This window comes from Phoca vitulina, unplaced genomic scaffold (genome assembly GCF_004348235.1).
Source record: "Phoca vitulina isolate PV1807 unplaced genomic scaffold, GSC_HSeal_1.0 scaffold26, whole genome shotgun sequence".
In the NCBI taxonomy this organism is placed as follows: domain Eukaryota; kingdom Metazoa; phylum Chordata; class Mammalia; order Carnivora; family Phocidae; genus Phoca; species Phoca vitulina.
In genome coordinates this window covers 20,814,310-20,827,675 of record NW_022589729.1, presented here as the reverse complement: position 1 = coordinate 20,827,675, position 13,366 = coordinate 20,814,310, and the positions used below count along the sequence as shown (strand labels likewise).

At 53.4% G+C, this 13,366-nt stretch overlaps 1 protein-coding gene across 1 annotated transcript; it reads right to left on the bottom strand.

The window, feature by feature from the left end:
- Positions 1 to 1,147: 1,147 nt before the first annotated feature.
- On the bottom strand, positions 1,148 to 8,557 carry CHI3L1 (chitinase 3 like 1). The gene is made up of 10 exons (XM_032422421.1): positions 8,443 to 8,557; positions 8,175 to 8,204; positions 7,047 to 7,248; positions 6,476 to 6,532; positions 5,561 to 5,711; positions 4,597 to 4,721; positions 3,363 to 3,486; positions 2,708 to 2,890; positions 2,007 to 2,123; positions 1,148 to 1,775 (listed from the first exon to the last, which is right to left on the bottom strand). The coding sequence occupies exons 1-10, from the start codon at positions 8,465 to 8,467 to the stop codon at positions 1,635 to 1,637; spliced, it is 1,155 nt and encodes a 384-aa protein (XP_032278312.1). The 5' UTR covers positions 8,468 to 8,557; the 3' UTR covers positions 1,148 to 1,634.
- Between the last annotated feature and the right edge of the window lie 4,809 nt (positions 8,558 to 13,366).

Genomic DNA, 13,366 nt, shown 5'->3' with positions numbered 1-13,366 from the left:
ACAGCCCCGGGGGTTTGGAAGACCCTTGTGTTGTGGGGTGGGCAAGGGGCGGCGACTGGGGAATTCCTGGCCCCACTGGCCCGTGATGAAATGCCAGGACCCTCCCGAGGCTCTGGCCAAGCTCTCACTTCCCTTGCCTTGAGCAGGGCTGTGACCTTGGGATCAGTTGCATCTGCTCAGCTCCAGCTGGTTCAGATTTCAGGGTGGCCAATAGGTACTTCCTTCCCTACACCTCAAACCAGTGTCACAAACCAAGGCACGGATAATCGGAACATGAGGGAATCCACACATAAATTCTCTTTGATTTTGGAGTGTGCCTCCGGACTCCAGATACAAGGCATGCCTGGGGCCCTGGGAGTTCCACAGAAACCTGACGAGAGCATTTCTACCTCATAAAGGCTGCAAGACCAGCGGGTCTTCTGAGCCCATCCCAACTCATCTGTATTCCCATCCCACCTGCCTGCCACCTCATGTCCCCGGCCACAGCCTGAACAGAGCAGCCTTGTCTCTGCTTGGGTTGAGGGCCGAGTGTGTCCCAAAAGGAGAGACAAGGGAGACAGAGGGCTGAGTGGCAGCCTTAGGACATCTGACAAATTTCCGCCCAGCAATGGAAGGGGCTTTTTAAGGTCATGAGCCACCTACCCATCTCTGGGAGTCTCAGAGGCTGGACGGCCATGTCTCAAGCACCCTGCAGAAACTCCAGGCCTGGGCCAGAGGGAGGGTGCAGGAGGACGTCGGGGTCTCCTTCTAGCCCTGAACGGCCAGGGTCAGGGCTCTCTAACCTGGCCCTGGGTTGGCTCCCTACCCCCTCCCAGGGGCTCAGAGGAGATGAAGGTTTGGAATGTGGCTTCCTTCCTAGTACCTGCTAACCTGCAGGAAACAGAAAAGTCTTCTTTCAACAAGGAACTATGTCAAGAGGTCTGGACTACTTTATTATCTGGAAGGCCATCAGCCCTCCTGAGTTAAGTCCACAGCGGATGGATCTTAGGAGGCCGGCCTCCTTTTGGGACTCCCCGGGGCCCAGCAGAGGCCAGGGTAGCCTCACTTCTGCACCTTCTACAAGCTCCAAGCCCCCGAGCCTGAGAGAGGAATCCAGAAGACATGATGGAGGGGAGCCCAAAGAGACCGAAGCAAGTGCCAACACACGTGAAGCTCTGGCGCTTTATTGAGCAGCAGCTGCAGAATTAGGGAAGGGAAGTGGGAGGGGAGACGTGATCATGTCCCTGAGTGCAGCTTTCAAGCTGGGCTTGCAGAAGGGGTAATAAGTGTGGCTCTGCTTCATGAGAGATGTGCTGCTTGCACGGGCCAAATGGTGCCCTTCGGCAAGGAGGCCTGGGGGTAAGGGAGTCCAAGAAATCCCCTTGTGTGGGGCTGGGGCCATTGAGCATTTTCATGAATCAGCAGCGATGTGCTAACCCCGGGGCTTCCACCGTGCTGGCCCCCAGGACTTAGCTGCCCACGGCCCTACCTCTACCCGCTGCTCCACTGGAGCTGAGCTCAGACGGCTCCCCTGTGGCCCTCCGCGTGGGGTCCAAGGGAGGGAGACTGAGGCTCAGGCGGGGACTCAGCAAGGTGGGCGATCAGGCTCCGGGCCAGCAGGGATGCCCCTCGCCCCACCGTGTGCAGGACAGGGGCTAAGCCGCGCCGAGCGCCTCCTTGATGGCAGTGGTGAGAGGGAAGCGCACAGCCCCCCTGCAGAAGATACCCCGGAAGTCATCCAAGTCCAGAGCCCACACCATGGCGCCGGCCAGCTGCTTGTTTCTCAGGTACTGCACCTGGCAGGGAAGACCCAGGGGGGGCAGAGCTGGGTTCCCGGGCTGGAGTGTGCACGGGGCGGACGTGCTGCCTGGGCCCCTGCCTAGGGAAGGGAACAGCGGGCACCCAAGACCTGAGCCACCCCGCCCCCACGACCCAGCACCGCCCTCAGTGCAGGGGACCTGAATCTGGCTGCTTGGAGCGGGGCTCCCTCTCCCTCTTCATCCTGGGGCACGGCCTTGAGAACCTACCTTGTTTTTGACGCTCTCCCTGTCGTCGTACCCCACCCACTGGTTGCCCTTGGTGGCATAGGGGACCTGCTGGCCAGTGAGTCTATGGACCGTGGCGAAGCGCAGGAAGTCACAGATCTGAGCAGAGAACAGGGCCGGGTGGCATGGCGAGCTGGGTGAGACGGTGCAGGTCACCAGGGAGATGCCCCTCCCCACATCTCTTTCAGCCCCTTGCTTCATCCCGCTCAAGACATCTGCCCCCAGCCCCCAGCCCCCAGCCCCCAGACTGCAGTCCTCATGCTGATGTATGTAAACCAGATGCAAACATCCCAGGGTTCTGGGGGTGCTGTAGCCTGAGGGCATGAAGGGGACTCTGGTTTGCTTCCGGCATCTTAAATAGGGATGTGGGAAATGATGGGTTGACGTAAGGACTGGCCCAAGGTGATACAAAGTAGCAGAGGCAGGGTCCAAAAAGAACCCGCCTTTGGGCCATTGCTCTTTTCTGGGCTGGCAGGAAAACCTCAACTAGGGCCAGAGGGGTGTCTGGAAGCTTGGTGGGGCAGACCCGGTGTGCCCGAAGGAGACTTAGTAGCAGGAGGCCTGACCTCCCCCCTTCCTCCTCCTCAGGTTTTTATCCCCAAAGGAGGAAATGGGGAGTGGGAGGCTCACCTTCCTCAGGGCCTCTGGGTGTGTGGGGATCTTACCTTCTCCCTAGCTCATACCTCATAGTAGGCCAGGATCCCTTCCTCCTTGGTGAACCGGCCTGGTAATCCGGGCCCTGAGATCGGGGCTCCCACACTGGTCTTGGAGGAGGCCAGAGTGAAGCTCCTCCCAAAGGCAGGGATGCCCATCACCAGTTTATCGGCTGGGGCTCCTAGCCTCAACATATAGCTCACGGCATAGTCCTGGGGGAGGGGAGGGGGGAGGGGAGGAGCTGTTAGCAGTGCTGGGGGTGCAGGATGGGCAAGACTGTACTCCCACTGCCGCCTTGACAGGTGGAGTTCCTGGCGCACCCGGCATCTGGGACACGCTTCCTCCTGGGAGCTGATAATCGCAATCTAAAATGCATTTTGTAGTTGCATTCTCCAAAGAATGGTCTTAGGTAAAGGAAGGGATTATGACTGTTGACAACCAATCCGGTGATCAGCTCAGGTTACCAAGTGCAAGGCTGGTCTAGACCAGACTCCTGCCTCCTCCCTTCTGCAGGCATGGAGCACTCACAGACTTTGGGCTTCAGTTTTCTCATCTGTGGAGTGGGCCCCATAAGCCCTCCCTTGCAGGATTCCCCAGGGGCACAGTGTTGGTGTGTGAGCACTGGCAGGTGACAGGTCTCTGGGGCCCCCTGCCTGGCCAGCCACCCTCCTTCCAGGCACTCACGACGTTGTTGAATCTGTCAGAACTCGCATCCTCCTGGCCTCGGAACAGGGGGCTGTGATGTCCTGTGGTCTGACGCCAGGCTCCGTGAAAGTCATAGCTCATGAGGCTGATGAAGTCCAGGTGTCTGGGAAAGAGAGGTCAGAGGGCGAGGCAGGAAATTAGAAAGGCTCTTGGCCTCGCATCCATCACCCCAGCACAGTGGGAGCAGGGCAGGCAGGCAACCCTGAGGCAGGCCCCGTAGAGCCCTGTGATCCACTGTCCAAGCTGCCTGGCCACTTCCCCTCTGCCGCACCCGGGAGTGGGCTCAGAGCCCCATAGGTGCATTTAAGGCAAGAATGGAGTTCTTTTATTATGTCCCCAGCACACGATTGGCTGCTGGCCTCTGTCTTGCCTTCCACCCTCCACGCCTGCCACCTGCCACGTTCATCTTAGTGAAAGCAGATTAAAGAGTAGCATCAACAGACAGCCTGGTGGGGAAAGAGCTGGGCCAAAGGATGGCCCTGAACCTATGATCCACTGGAGTGGGGAGGAAGGTTTACACACACATACACACACATACCCGGGTGAGAGGGACCACATGTGGATTGCATGAATATGAGCTTTGGATATTTGGGGCAAATGGTTGAGAGCCACCTAGTTCCCACCTCCTAAATGATCAATTTAAACAGAGTCTATGCCTCCCTGAGATCATAAAGAAGATTCTGAAAAGTCATAGTGAAGAGCCTTTGTTCTTTACTCCTGTGTTTCCTAAGATCCATGTCTTCAGATTCCACTGACATCAGCCCTGCGGGGCTGTGAACTTCTCATCCTCACGTGCAGAAGGGGGCAGGGTGAGGAGGAGGGGTGGACAGGGCTGGGGTCCCCTGTGTGTGTGAAGACACCTCGAGGCATCTAGCAATGCAAAGTGTTACTGCTACTGAGCTGTGTCTGCGGTGACTAGTGCTCTGGTGGAGAAGACACCCCGCAGTGGCCGGCCGGTTTGTGTATCATCTCCTACCTCCTTTTCCACAAATGCATTCATAGAAACTCTCTCAACTGCTTAGCACAATACCCTGCGTGAAAATGGAAGGACAGGGATTACGGTGACCCTTTTGACAGATGGGGAGACTGAGGCATGGAGAGCAGAAGTGACTTGCTCAAGGCCACACATCAAGTTTTTGGAAGAACGGGGACTAGAAATCCAGTCTTCTGACTCCACGTGGAGCGCTGGGGCCGGGCAGGGCTGGGGACTCACTGGGATATCTGGGCGATGTCGTAGCCACTGTCGATGGTCACCTTCCCTGCGGACACTGCTGCGCTGAGAAGCAGTTGCTGTCTTGTTCCCTCCTGGGCTTCCCTTGCAAACTCAGCCTTCATTTTCTGGTTGGGAGAGAGGCAGGTGAGTGACGGGGGCCCGCACAACCCCAGGGGCTGTGTGCGAGGGAGCCTTGTGAGAGAGGCCGAGGTCTCCGAGCATGTCATTGACCTTCCCCATCTGCTGGGACCCCAGCCTGACTGCGCTTCAGGGCGAATGCTAGAGTGGCCCATTGGTGGTCCCACCTGGGGCTCACCCACCCTTCTCCTAAAACACTGTTTGGACCCATCCCATCCCCACACCCCACACACACCCATCAACGCTCCATTGCTCCCTGTCCGAGAGGGACCATGAGGACAGACAGTGGTCCTCGTTGGCCCACAGATTGTGTTGGAAGAAGTTTGTTTTTCAGTCTGTGTTTTGTTCATGCCGGTACATGAGATTACAAAAATTAAAGTGGTCTTTAAATTTATATTTAGTGGTCTTTAAAATTAAAATGATATGGGTGCTGTGGACAATTTGTTTGGATAATCACTCTGCCCCTGGGGCCCTGGAGATGCTTGGGCTGCCCTCATCAGATGTGGCCAAGTGTCCCCAAGGCAGTGCATGCTGGGGAGTGGCAGCATCGATTTGGGAGCTAACAGTGGGTAATGATGCTCCCCACTACGTGGGCGTTCTGCTTAGTGACCTTCTGCCTCTGAGGACCCTGCCACACCTCCCACCGTGGTCACAAGATGTCTTCCTTGTTGTGTCAGATCTCAGGGCACAAGCCAGTTTGTCTTTCCCCAGTCCGGGTCCCCGGACCCTGTGGCCAGGCGGCCTCAGACCCCTCTCAGCCTGCCCTCAGGGGGCCGCCCCCTGGTGCCAGCGCACCTCGCCCCCGCTCTCCCTGACCAGCCAGCACCTTGACCAGCCTGGTGAAGTAGCGCTTGTCTCTCCGGTCAGGGTAGAGCCAGGCCAAGTCGAGCCCGTCGAAGCCGTGGGTTCGCAGAAACGGTGGAACCGACTTGATGAAAGTCCTGCTACTCCGGGTCTTGGAGGCTATTTTGGAAAATCTAGGGCCCCAATCACCCCAGTGGAGTGCTCAGCACTGACATGCTGGTGGCCTCGGGCATCTCCAGGGGTTTCTGAGGCCTGTGATGTGGGGGCCTGAACCCCCGAGCTCCAGAAGGGCATGGCTGGGACGGGACCCACCTCCAGGCATTGAGATGCTGGAGCGGCCAGTCCAGGTTCCAGGCCCTGCTCTAACACCTACTAGCCAAGCCACCTTGGAAAGGTCATAACCTGCATCTCAGTTTCCTTGTCGGTGAAGTGGGGATAATGGCCGTGTCTCACAGTGCTGTGGTGGGGATCCCCTGTGATTGTGGCTCAACGGGGGCCTGAAGCTGAGCCATCACTCAGTAAGCGGGAGCTGTTAAGGCCATGTCTTGCCCCCCTTTTCAGCCCTGCTCCAACCCTACCCACTCCAAGGAGTCCCTCCAGGCTCTCTACACTCCCCAATTTTCGATTCCTTCCATCTCTCTCCTTCCAGCCCTAGGGGCAGTATCTCCCAGAAGTCCTGTGGTTTCAGGTCTGAGAGGCAGTAGATGGAACACCGGCCGGGGGTCAGAAGATCCACTGACGACGTACTGTGTGACTCTTGGCAAGGTCCTCTCCCTCTCTGGGCTCTGGTTTCTTCGCTGTACACGGGGTGGGCCCCCAACACCCATTTAGCCCCCCGTGCCTAACCTGTCTGCAGCCCCTGTGGCCCTCTACAGTGGGTAAGGGAGACCTATGCCTCCTCCCCCCATTCCATCATCCTCTGGGGAGTGGGTCCTACCTTTGAGAACCAAAGTTCCATCCTCCAACAGAGAGGAGGGTCTTCAGGTTGGGGTTCCTGTGGGGCACAGAGAGGCAGGAGGGCCGGGGTGGAGTGAAGCTGTTGTAACATGGGCCGGCCCCGTGTGTGGGAGGCTACTGCAGGGTGCCAGCATTGGGTGGGAGGTGCTTCCAACCCTGAAATTCAGGGTTCTAGGAGGCATAGACTTTGCGGCAGTTACTCTGAGGTATCCTGCCCATTTTTGTTTCCCCTGAGTGGGGAAACACAGCACACAGATGGTAGGGTCATGAGTATTTTCCACGGTCCCTGGAGAGGCACCCCCAGTGGGGGAGAGGACTCCCCTTCCCCAGGGGAGCTCAGCCGGCCTTGTTCTACAGCCTGCCTCTCTCACCACCAGGCATGGCCTAGCATGTACCCTCATCATCTGCTCCCACCAAAGCCCAGGCCCTCCACTTCCCCAGCCAGGGTCCCCGGGGGCCGTCCCACAGCCTCCCGAGCAGAGGCGCCCTGCCCTGGGACCAGCCAGTCTAGCCCTCCATCTGCCTCCTGTCCTGGCAGCGTGGGGCCCAACCTGTTCTTGAGCCTGTTCAGTGTGTTATAGAGGGTGACATCATTCCACTCCCAGGTGTCTATCTCGTTGTTGCTTATGTTGGCAAAGCTGTAGATGACGTGGGTGCAGAGGAAGGGGTCGATGGCATCTGGGTAGCACCTCCCAAAACTGTCCCGGTACTGGGACCAGCTGGTGTAGTAGCAGACCAGTTTGTACGCAGAATCTGGAGAAGAAGTCTGGGGTGGTGCCTGAACCAGGACGGAGCCAAGGGGCCTCTGGCTGAGCCCTGCACTGAGCACCGATGGAGTACTGGGGGCTGGGGCCCAGATGTGAGCCAAGTTAGCATTCTCAACACAAGGGGCTGGCTCAGTTCCCTCTGCCTCTGATGACAATAAGGCCTATTCTGAAAAGGCTTTGAACAGATTAAATGCAGTAGATGAATATCCTGCAGACTAAGGACAGGGCACTGTGTGCGGTGAGCGTGGGGGCTGGTGAATAAAGGTAAAATGGGACTCGGTGCAAGTAAAGAAGGCTTCCTGGAGGCAGTGGCTTGGAAGGAGAGGAGGGACTGAGCCCAAAACAGCCAGTGTCAGAAGACCCTGGCCTTCAGAGTGGAGCCTTGTGGAACCTGCAGGGGGTCGTCGATCTGGGAGGCTCTGTTTCTTCTCTGCCTTCCTGCAGGAGTGTCCCTAACTTGTAACCCACCCAGAGGGGCAGTCCCCAGCCCCCCTCAGCCCGTCCCCCAAGCTGGGGCACGATCATAGTTGACCAGAAAGTCCTTCCCCTCCTCATTCCAAGTCCTCCTCCTGCAGAGTGAGCCTTTTCCGGTTACAGAGGAAGAACAGCGGGCGTCACCCGCCCATGCTGCCCCTGGGCCCAGCTGCAGTGCCCACCAGACCACCAGTCCAGGCCTTCAGCGGACCAGAACCTTTGAAGGGTTTTTATTTTGAATAATTTCAAATACACAGAAAAATAGAGGATAGTATAATAAACATCCATATGCAAATCGCCTTGGTTTGACATATGTTAATATTTCTGAGCCATGGGAATCACAGAAGAAACTGGAAAGTGCTCGCCTCTGCCAAGATCTCCTCCACGTCACCCTCAGCACACCCCCGTCTCCCGTGACTTGAAAGAGGGGTTACTTACAGTTCTGGAGCAGCATCAGGACCACAAAACCTGAAGGGAAATCCGGAGTCAGACCCCATGCGAGGATATCCTGCCCTTCCTTCTGCTCCACCCCCCACCCAGGGAATCAAGGGGTTAACACCAGTTGTCCTGCCCCCGTTTCCCCTCCCCCCCACCCCCTCCCCCCAGCAGGTAGGAGGCCAGCCTCTTGGTGCAGTGGCTTCCTGGGCCATCTGGGCCTCTCAGCCTGAAAACCCACAACCAAGCCAGCCTTGACCGGCCCGGACACCTGTCTGAGCCACCCTCAGCTCCATCCTGGCTGCAGCAGAGCGGGCTGGGCTGTGGCCGCGTCCTGTGCCCTCAGCTCTGTGTCTAGCCGCTTAGACAGGGCCTCTTCCCTGGGCTTCACGCTTCCTTTTTATATCTGTCCCCTTCCACTCCCACGAGCCCCCAAACATCCCATTTATGGGAACTGAGCTGTGTCAAGGAAGGAATTACCAGCGGGGAAGGGGCCAGGGAGGAGCACTGTGGGCCACCAGAGGAAGATTGAGAAAGCTTGGAGAGTTTTGAAAACTTGGGCCAGGTCTCTGGGAGGCAACTGCCACCCACGGGGGTGACTATCTGGTGGCTCCCGGGTGAGTGACCCAGCCTCATTCCCAGCCACCTTTCTCATTGCCTTCTGCACCCCCACACACACACCCCCCACTTTTCTGCCTGCAGTTTCTGGGCTTTTCTGGCAGCCTCTCGGTTGGCATCATGAGCCCTCGGCCCAGGCCCTCGGCCAGGTGGAAACCGGGCACAGTTGAGTTCTGAAACCCATAGCGCCCCAAACAAGGCTGTTATTTACTTTCTTTCTGGGCCCACAGCATCCTGCCTGACGTGCTCCCCCCTCAGACTTTCTCTCTCCAAGCCTGGTTCCCACAGCCTGGCCCGAGAGTCAGGTGAGGGTTTGACAGCCTGGGAGCAGTTGCTGTGCTGATAATTTAAGGGAAATCTGGGGAGGAATTGAAACCCACCCCCACCCCACCCCCGGCTGCTCTGAGGCCCGATGCTGGTTTGCTTCCTTTTTGAAATTCCAGTTCCAGGGAGCGATGGGGGTTCTGCTGCAAGCCTGGGGCTGCAGTGAGGGATCAAGGAGTCAATTCCCACAGCCCCAGATTTCCCCCAGGAGCAGATAATCCTAGAAGATCGACAACCTCCATAATCTCTTTCAGTGATGCTTCTGACACCCAGACCTCACGATGTCACCCCCTCCCCAAGTCCTTGAATCACTGTCACTTATCACTGTCAGGGTAAGAACAAAACTTCTTAAGGAGGCTGCACCGGCTTTGCCCTCTGCTTGGGGATACTTTCTTTGGCCAAAGATCCAAGACATCTCCATTCTTTGCAGGCTGCAAATTAATGAATAGGCGGCGAGTGAAATGTTCCAAATTCTAAGAGCCAGAGTGGGTCAGAGGGCTTCTTAACAAAGTCCTTTTATTTGTACCCTAACATTAGGTAATAATCTGACATTAGCCACCGCGGTTTCACAGTCCTCTCTTGGTGAGTGAGGTCTCTCCCCTTCTCCCTCTTCTCTCCTTTCCTCTCCCTATAAAACTGGAACGACCCCTCTTTATTGGTCAAGGAGTGGATAAAAAGTGCTTGGTCCAGAGTCACTCTGTACGTACTAAAGGGTCCCTGCTTCTCCCTTTTAAGGCAACTGCCTCCTTTTGGACCCTACAGGGTAGACAGCAATGCCAGTCAGTGATAACTTTTCCTCATTCATTGTGTGCTGAGAAGTGGACATCCTCTAATCTTTAAAAGAAGTATTACAAAGTAGTGTGCAATAAAAACATTTTCATTACAGGGTGAAGTATGTTAAGAACACACTTCCAATTTTCACTCTTCCTTTGTTAAAAATGATCTCATAGGCTCAGATTGGCACAAACCTTGTTGTCCCATGTCCCTCTCCAAACCCGTTTATTAATTCTACAAGTTCTACAGGAAAGTGGCATTATCACAACAAATGACCAAGATACCCCTGGGCCTGCCTCAGCAGCAATGGCTGAGGGTCCCATGGCTCAGCCCCTCCCAAGCTCATCTCATGTCCTCCTCTTCCCTACACTCCACCCATGCATGCCTTCTTTCATATCCTTATGTTTGCTCTACCCTTGCCCACCATAGGGTCTTTGCATATGCCATCGACGTGCCTATCAATAACTGAAGGGCCTGAAGTTTTATGCTGTTTGCACACTAATGAGTCAGCCACAGTTTCATGGATTCTGACAGAAGACACGAGAATGCTAGGTCAGAGACAAAGGACTTATTATTCATGGCACAGCAAGAAGCATGAATTTCATGTTTGTGTCATTTTCTGTGATGAGAAAGCAGCCATTTTGAATTGCTGTCTGGACATTTTCTAGTATGACGACCCTGCTCACACTCAGAGTCTGGACATTTAGGTAAGGACCCGAGCTTAGGATTCCTGCCACAAGTTCTGGCTTGGCTTGTCCTGATATACCTTTTAAAATAACCACTTAGAGTTGAGCCCGTGAAAGTTAGTGACCTCCGCCCCAACCACCTTATAAGTAATAGGTGCTTGTTCTCTATCTCCTGCCTGCTCGTGACCTGGGACAAAGGACTGCCCTTCTCCCTATGATGGCCGTTTATCCTCGTTTCTGGGATTTGTAAGTAAAAAGTCTTGTGACTTGACTTCCCTTGTGTGACTGTATTGAAACCATGCCTTCAGTCGAAATGACCCCAGGGTTTTCACTTCCCCCAAATGGGAGCTCTGATGCTGAAGGCACCACCGGCCGAGGCCACGTGGATGGCTTGTGCCTCTTCATTCAGCAGGTCATAATCTGCATTTTCTTCATTTAACACACCAGCTGCGGGCCCCCATCACACTTCCCTTGGCCCCACGTTCCAGGGGGGGTGACGTTGGAGCAGCCCAGGTGGATGCTGTGCATGCAACGTCTTGCACCACAGCAGAGGAACTCTGAGTTTAAGAAACCCAAATCTTTTACAATGCGCGGTAAGCCTGCCTCTCCTTGGACCTGCGGGGAGACATTATCTTTATTACACTGGACAGTCAACGAAGCTGCCTTTTGCTCCATGGGAAGACACTGTTTCTATCTTCCAAGGCTGTTTGTTATACAAACATCATCAAAAAGGTGGCCTGGAACAAAGACAGCCTGTTCCTCTGCTCCTAGGATGTGCACAAATATAAGAGACTCATGGGGAGTTGTCTCCCACTACGGCCCCTCTGTGCCCACTTCATTCCTATTCATCCTTCAGATTGCAGCTCAGCAAGCACCTTCAGAAAAGGCAGATTCCTGGGCAAGGGAAACCCCCTTAGTGGGGCTGTCAGGGTACTTTGTGCCCCTTTTCCTAGTATCCAGTGGGGTTATAATTTTACATCTTGTGTGTGGATGTCTTATTAATGTCTGCCTCCCTCACTAGACTATAAGCTCAGTAAAGGCAAGGACTGGGCCAATTCTTTTGAAGTTAATTTTTATAATTTTTTTAAAGTTTACAATTAACATACAGTGTTATATTAGTTTCAGATGTACAATATATGATTCAACAACTCTATACATTAGTGCTCATCACGGTAAGCGTACTCTTAATCCCTTCACCTGTTTCACCCATTCCCCTGCCCACCTCCCCTCTGGTAACCTCCAGTTTGTTCTCTGTATTTAAGAGTCTGTTTTTTGCTTGTCTTTTGTTTGTTTGTTTTGTTTCTTAAATTCCACATATTAGTGAAATCATATGGTATTTGTCTTTCTCTGACTTATTTCACTTTGCATTATACCCTCTAGATTCATCCACATCATTGCAAATGGCAAGATTTTCTTTTTTTATGGCTGAGTAATATTCCATTGTGTGTGTGTGTGTGTGTGTGTGTGTGTGTGTAACATGTATATATACATATATAATCCACATATATATGTGTATATACATATAGAATCCACATCTTTATCCACCTATCTATGGATATTTATCCATTTATCTATGGATGAATACTTGGGTTGCTTCCATATCTTGGCTATTGTAAATAATGCTGCGATAAACATAGGGGTACATGTATCTTTTTGAATTAATATTTTCATTTTCTTTGGGTAGTAGTAGAATTACTACATCATAGGGTAGTTCTATTTTTAACTTTCTGAGGAACTTCCATACTGTTTCCCACAGTGCCTGTACCAGTTTGCATTCCCACCAACAGTGTAAGAGGGTTCTCCTTTCTCCGCATCCTCACCAACACCTGTTGTTTCTTGAGTTGTTGATTTTAGCCATTCTGACAAGTGTGAGATGGTATCTCATGGTGGTTTTGATTTGCATTTCCCTGATGAAGAATGATAATGAACATCTTTTCATGTGTCTATTGGCCATCAGTATGTTTTCTTTGGAGAAATGTCTGTTTATGACTTCTGCCCATTTTTAGTGGGATTACTTGTTTTTTGGTGTTGAATTGTATCAGTTCTTTATATATTTTGAATATTCACCAGGATTGGGTCAGTCTTATTTATTTTATTGTATCCATCCCCAGTGATTGACATAGAGTAGATGCTTAGTAAAGTACTCACTGAATGACTGGATAAATGAATGAGTGATCTCAAGATCGTCCATAACTCCAAACTCTTCTATTTTGAACCTGATGTTTGTGAAATTTCATCTCATTCAGTAGTTCTTGCCACCCTGAATAAGCCCCCATACTACACTGGTCATCCATGTACTCATTCAACCAATGCTTATTGAGCCCTCACAGGTGCCTTGCACTGTAGGAGAGGACAGAGACAGAAAGGTGAGTGAAAACATAGTCAGTCCCTCTCCTCTTGAAGTATATGGTCTGTCAGAGAAGATGGACATTAAACAAAGAATCACATAAATAAGTAATTTATTACAATTGTGAGAAGTTTACCAAAACAATTCTGAGGGTTGGGAGACTTTATAAGTGGTGTGGGTGGTCAGGGAAAGCTTTCATAGGAAGTGATGTGTAAACTGAGGTGGGAACAAAGGGAAGGTGCTGGTCTGGCTAAAGAGCACGTAAGGCAGAAGGAACAGAAAAAGCCCGGGGTAGAAAGAGGCTGCCATGTTCCGGGAACTGAAAGACCTCAAGAGTAGTTGAGGCAGGGAGGGGAATGAGGGAGGCACGGATGAGGCTGGATCAGGAGCAGGAGTGTGCACAGAACTGCCTCTCCCAGGACAAGTTCCTGGACCCCTGGGGGTGG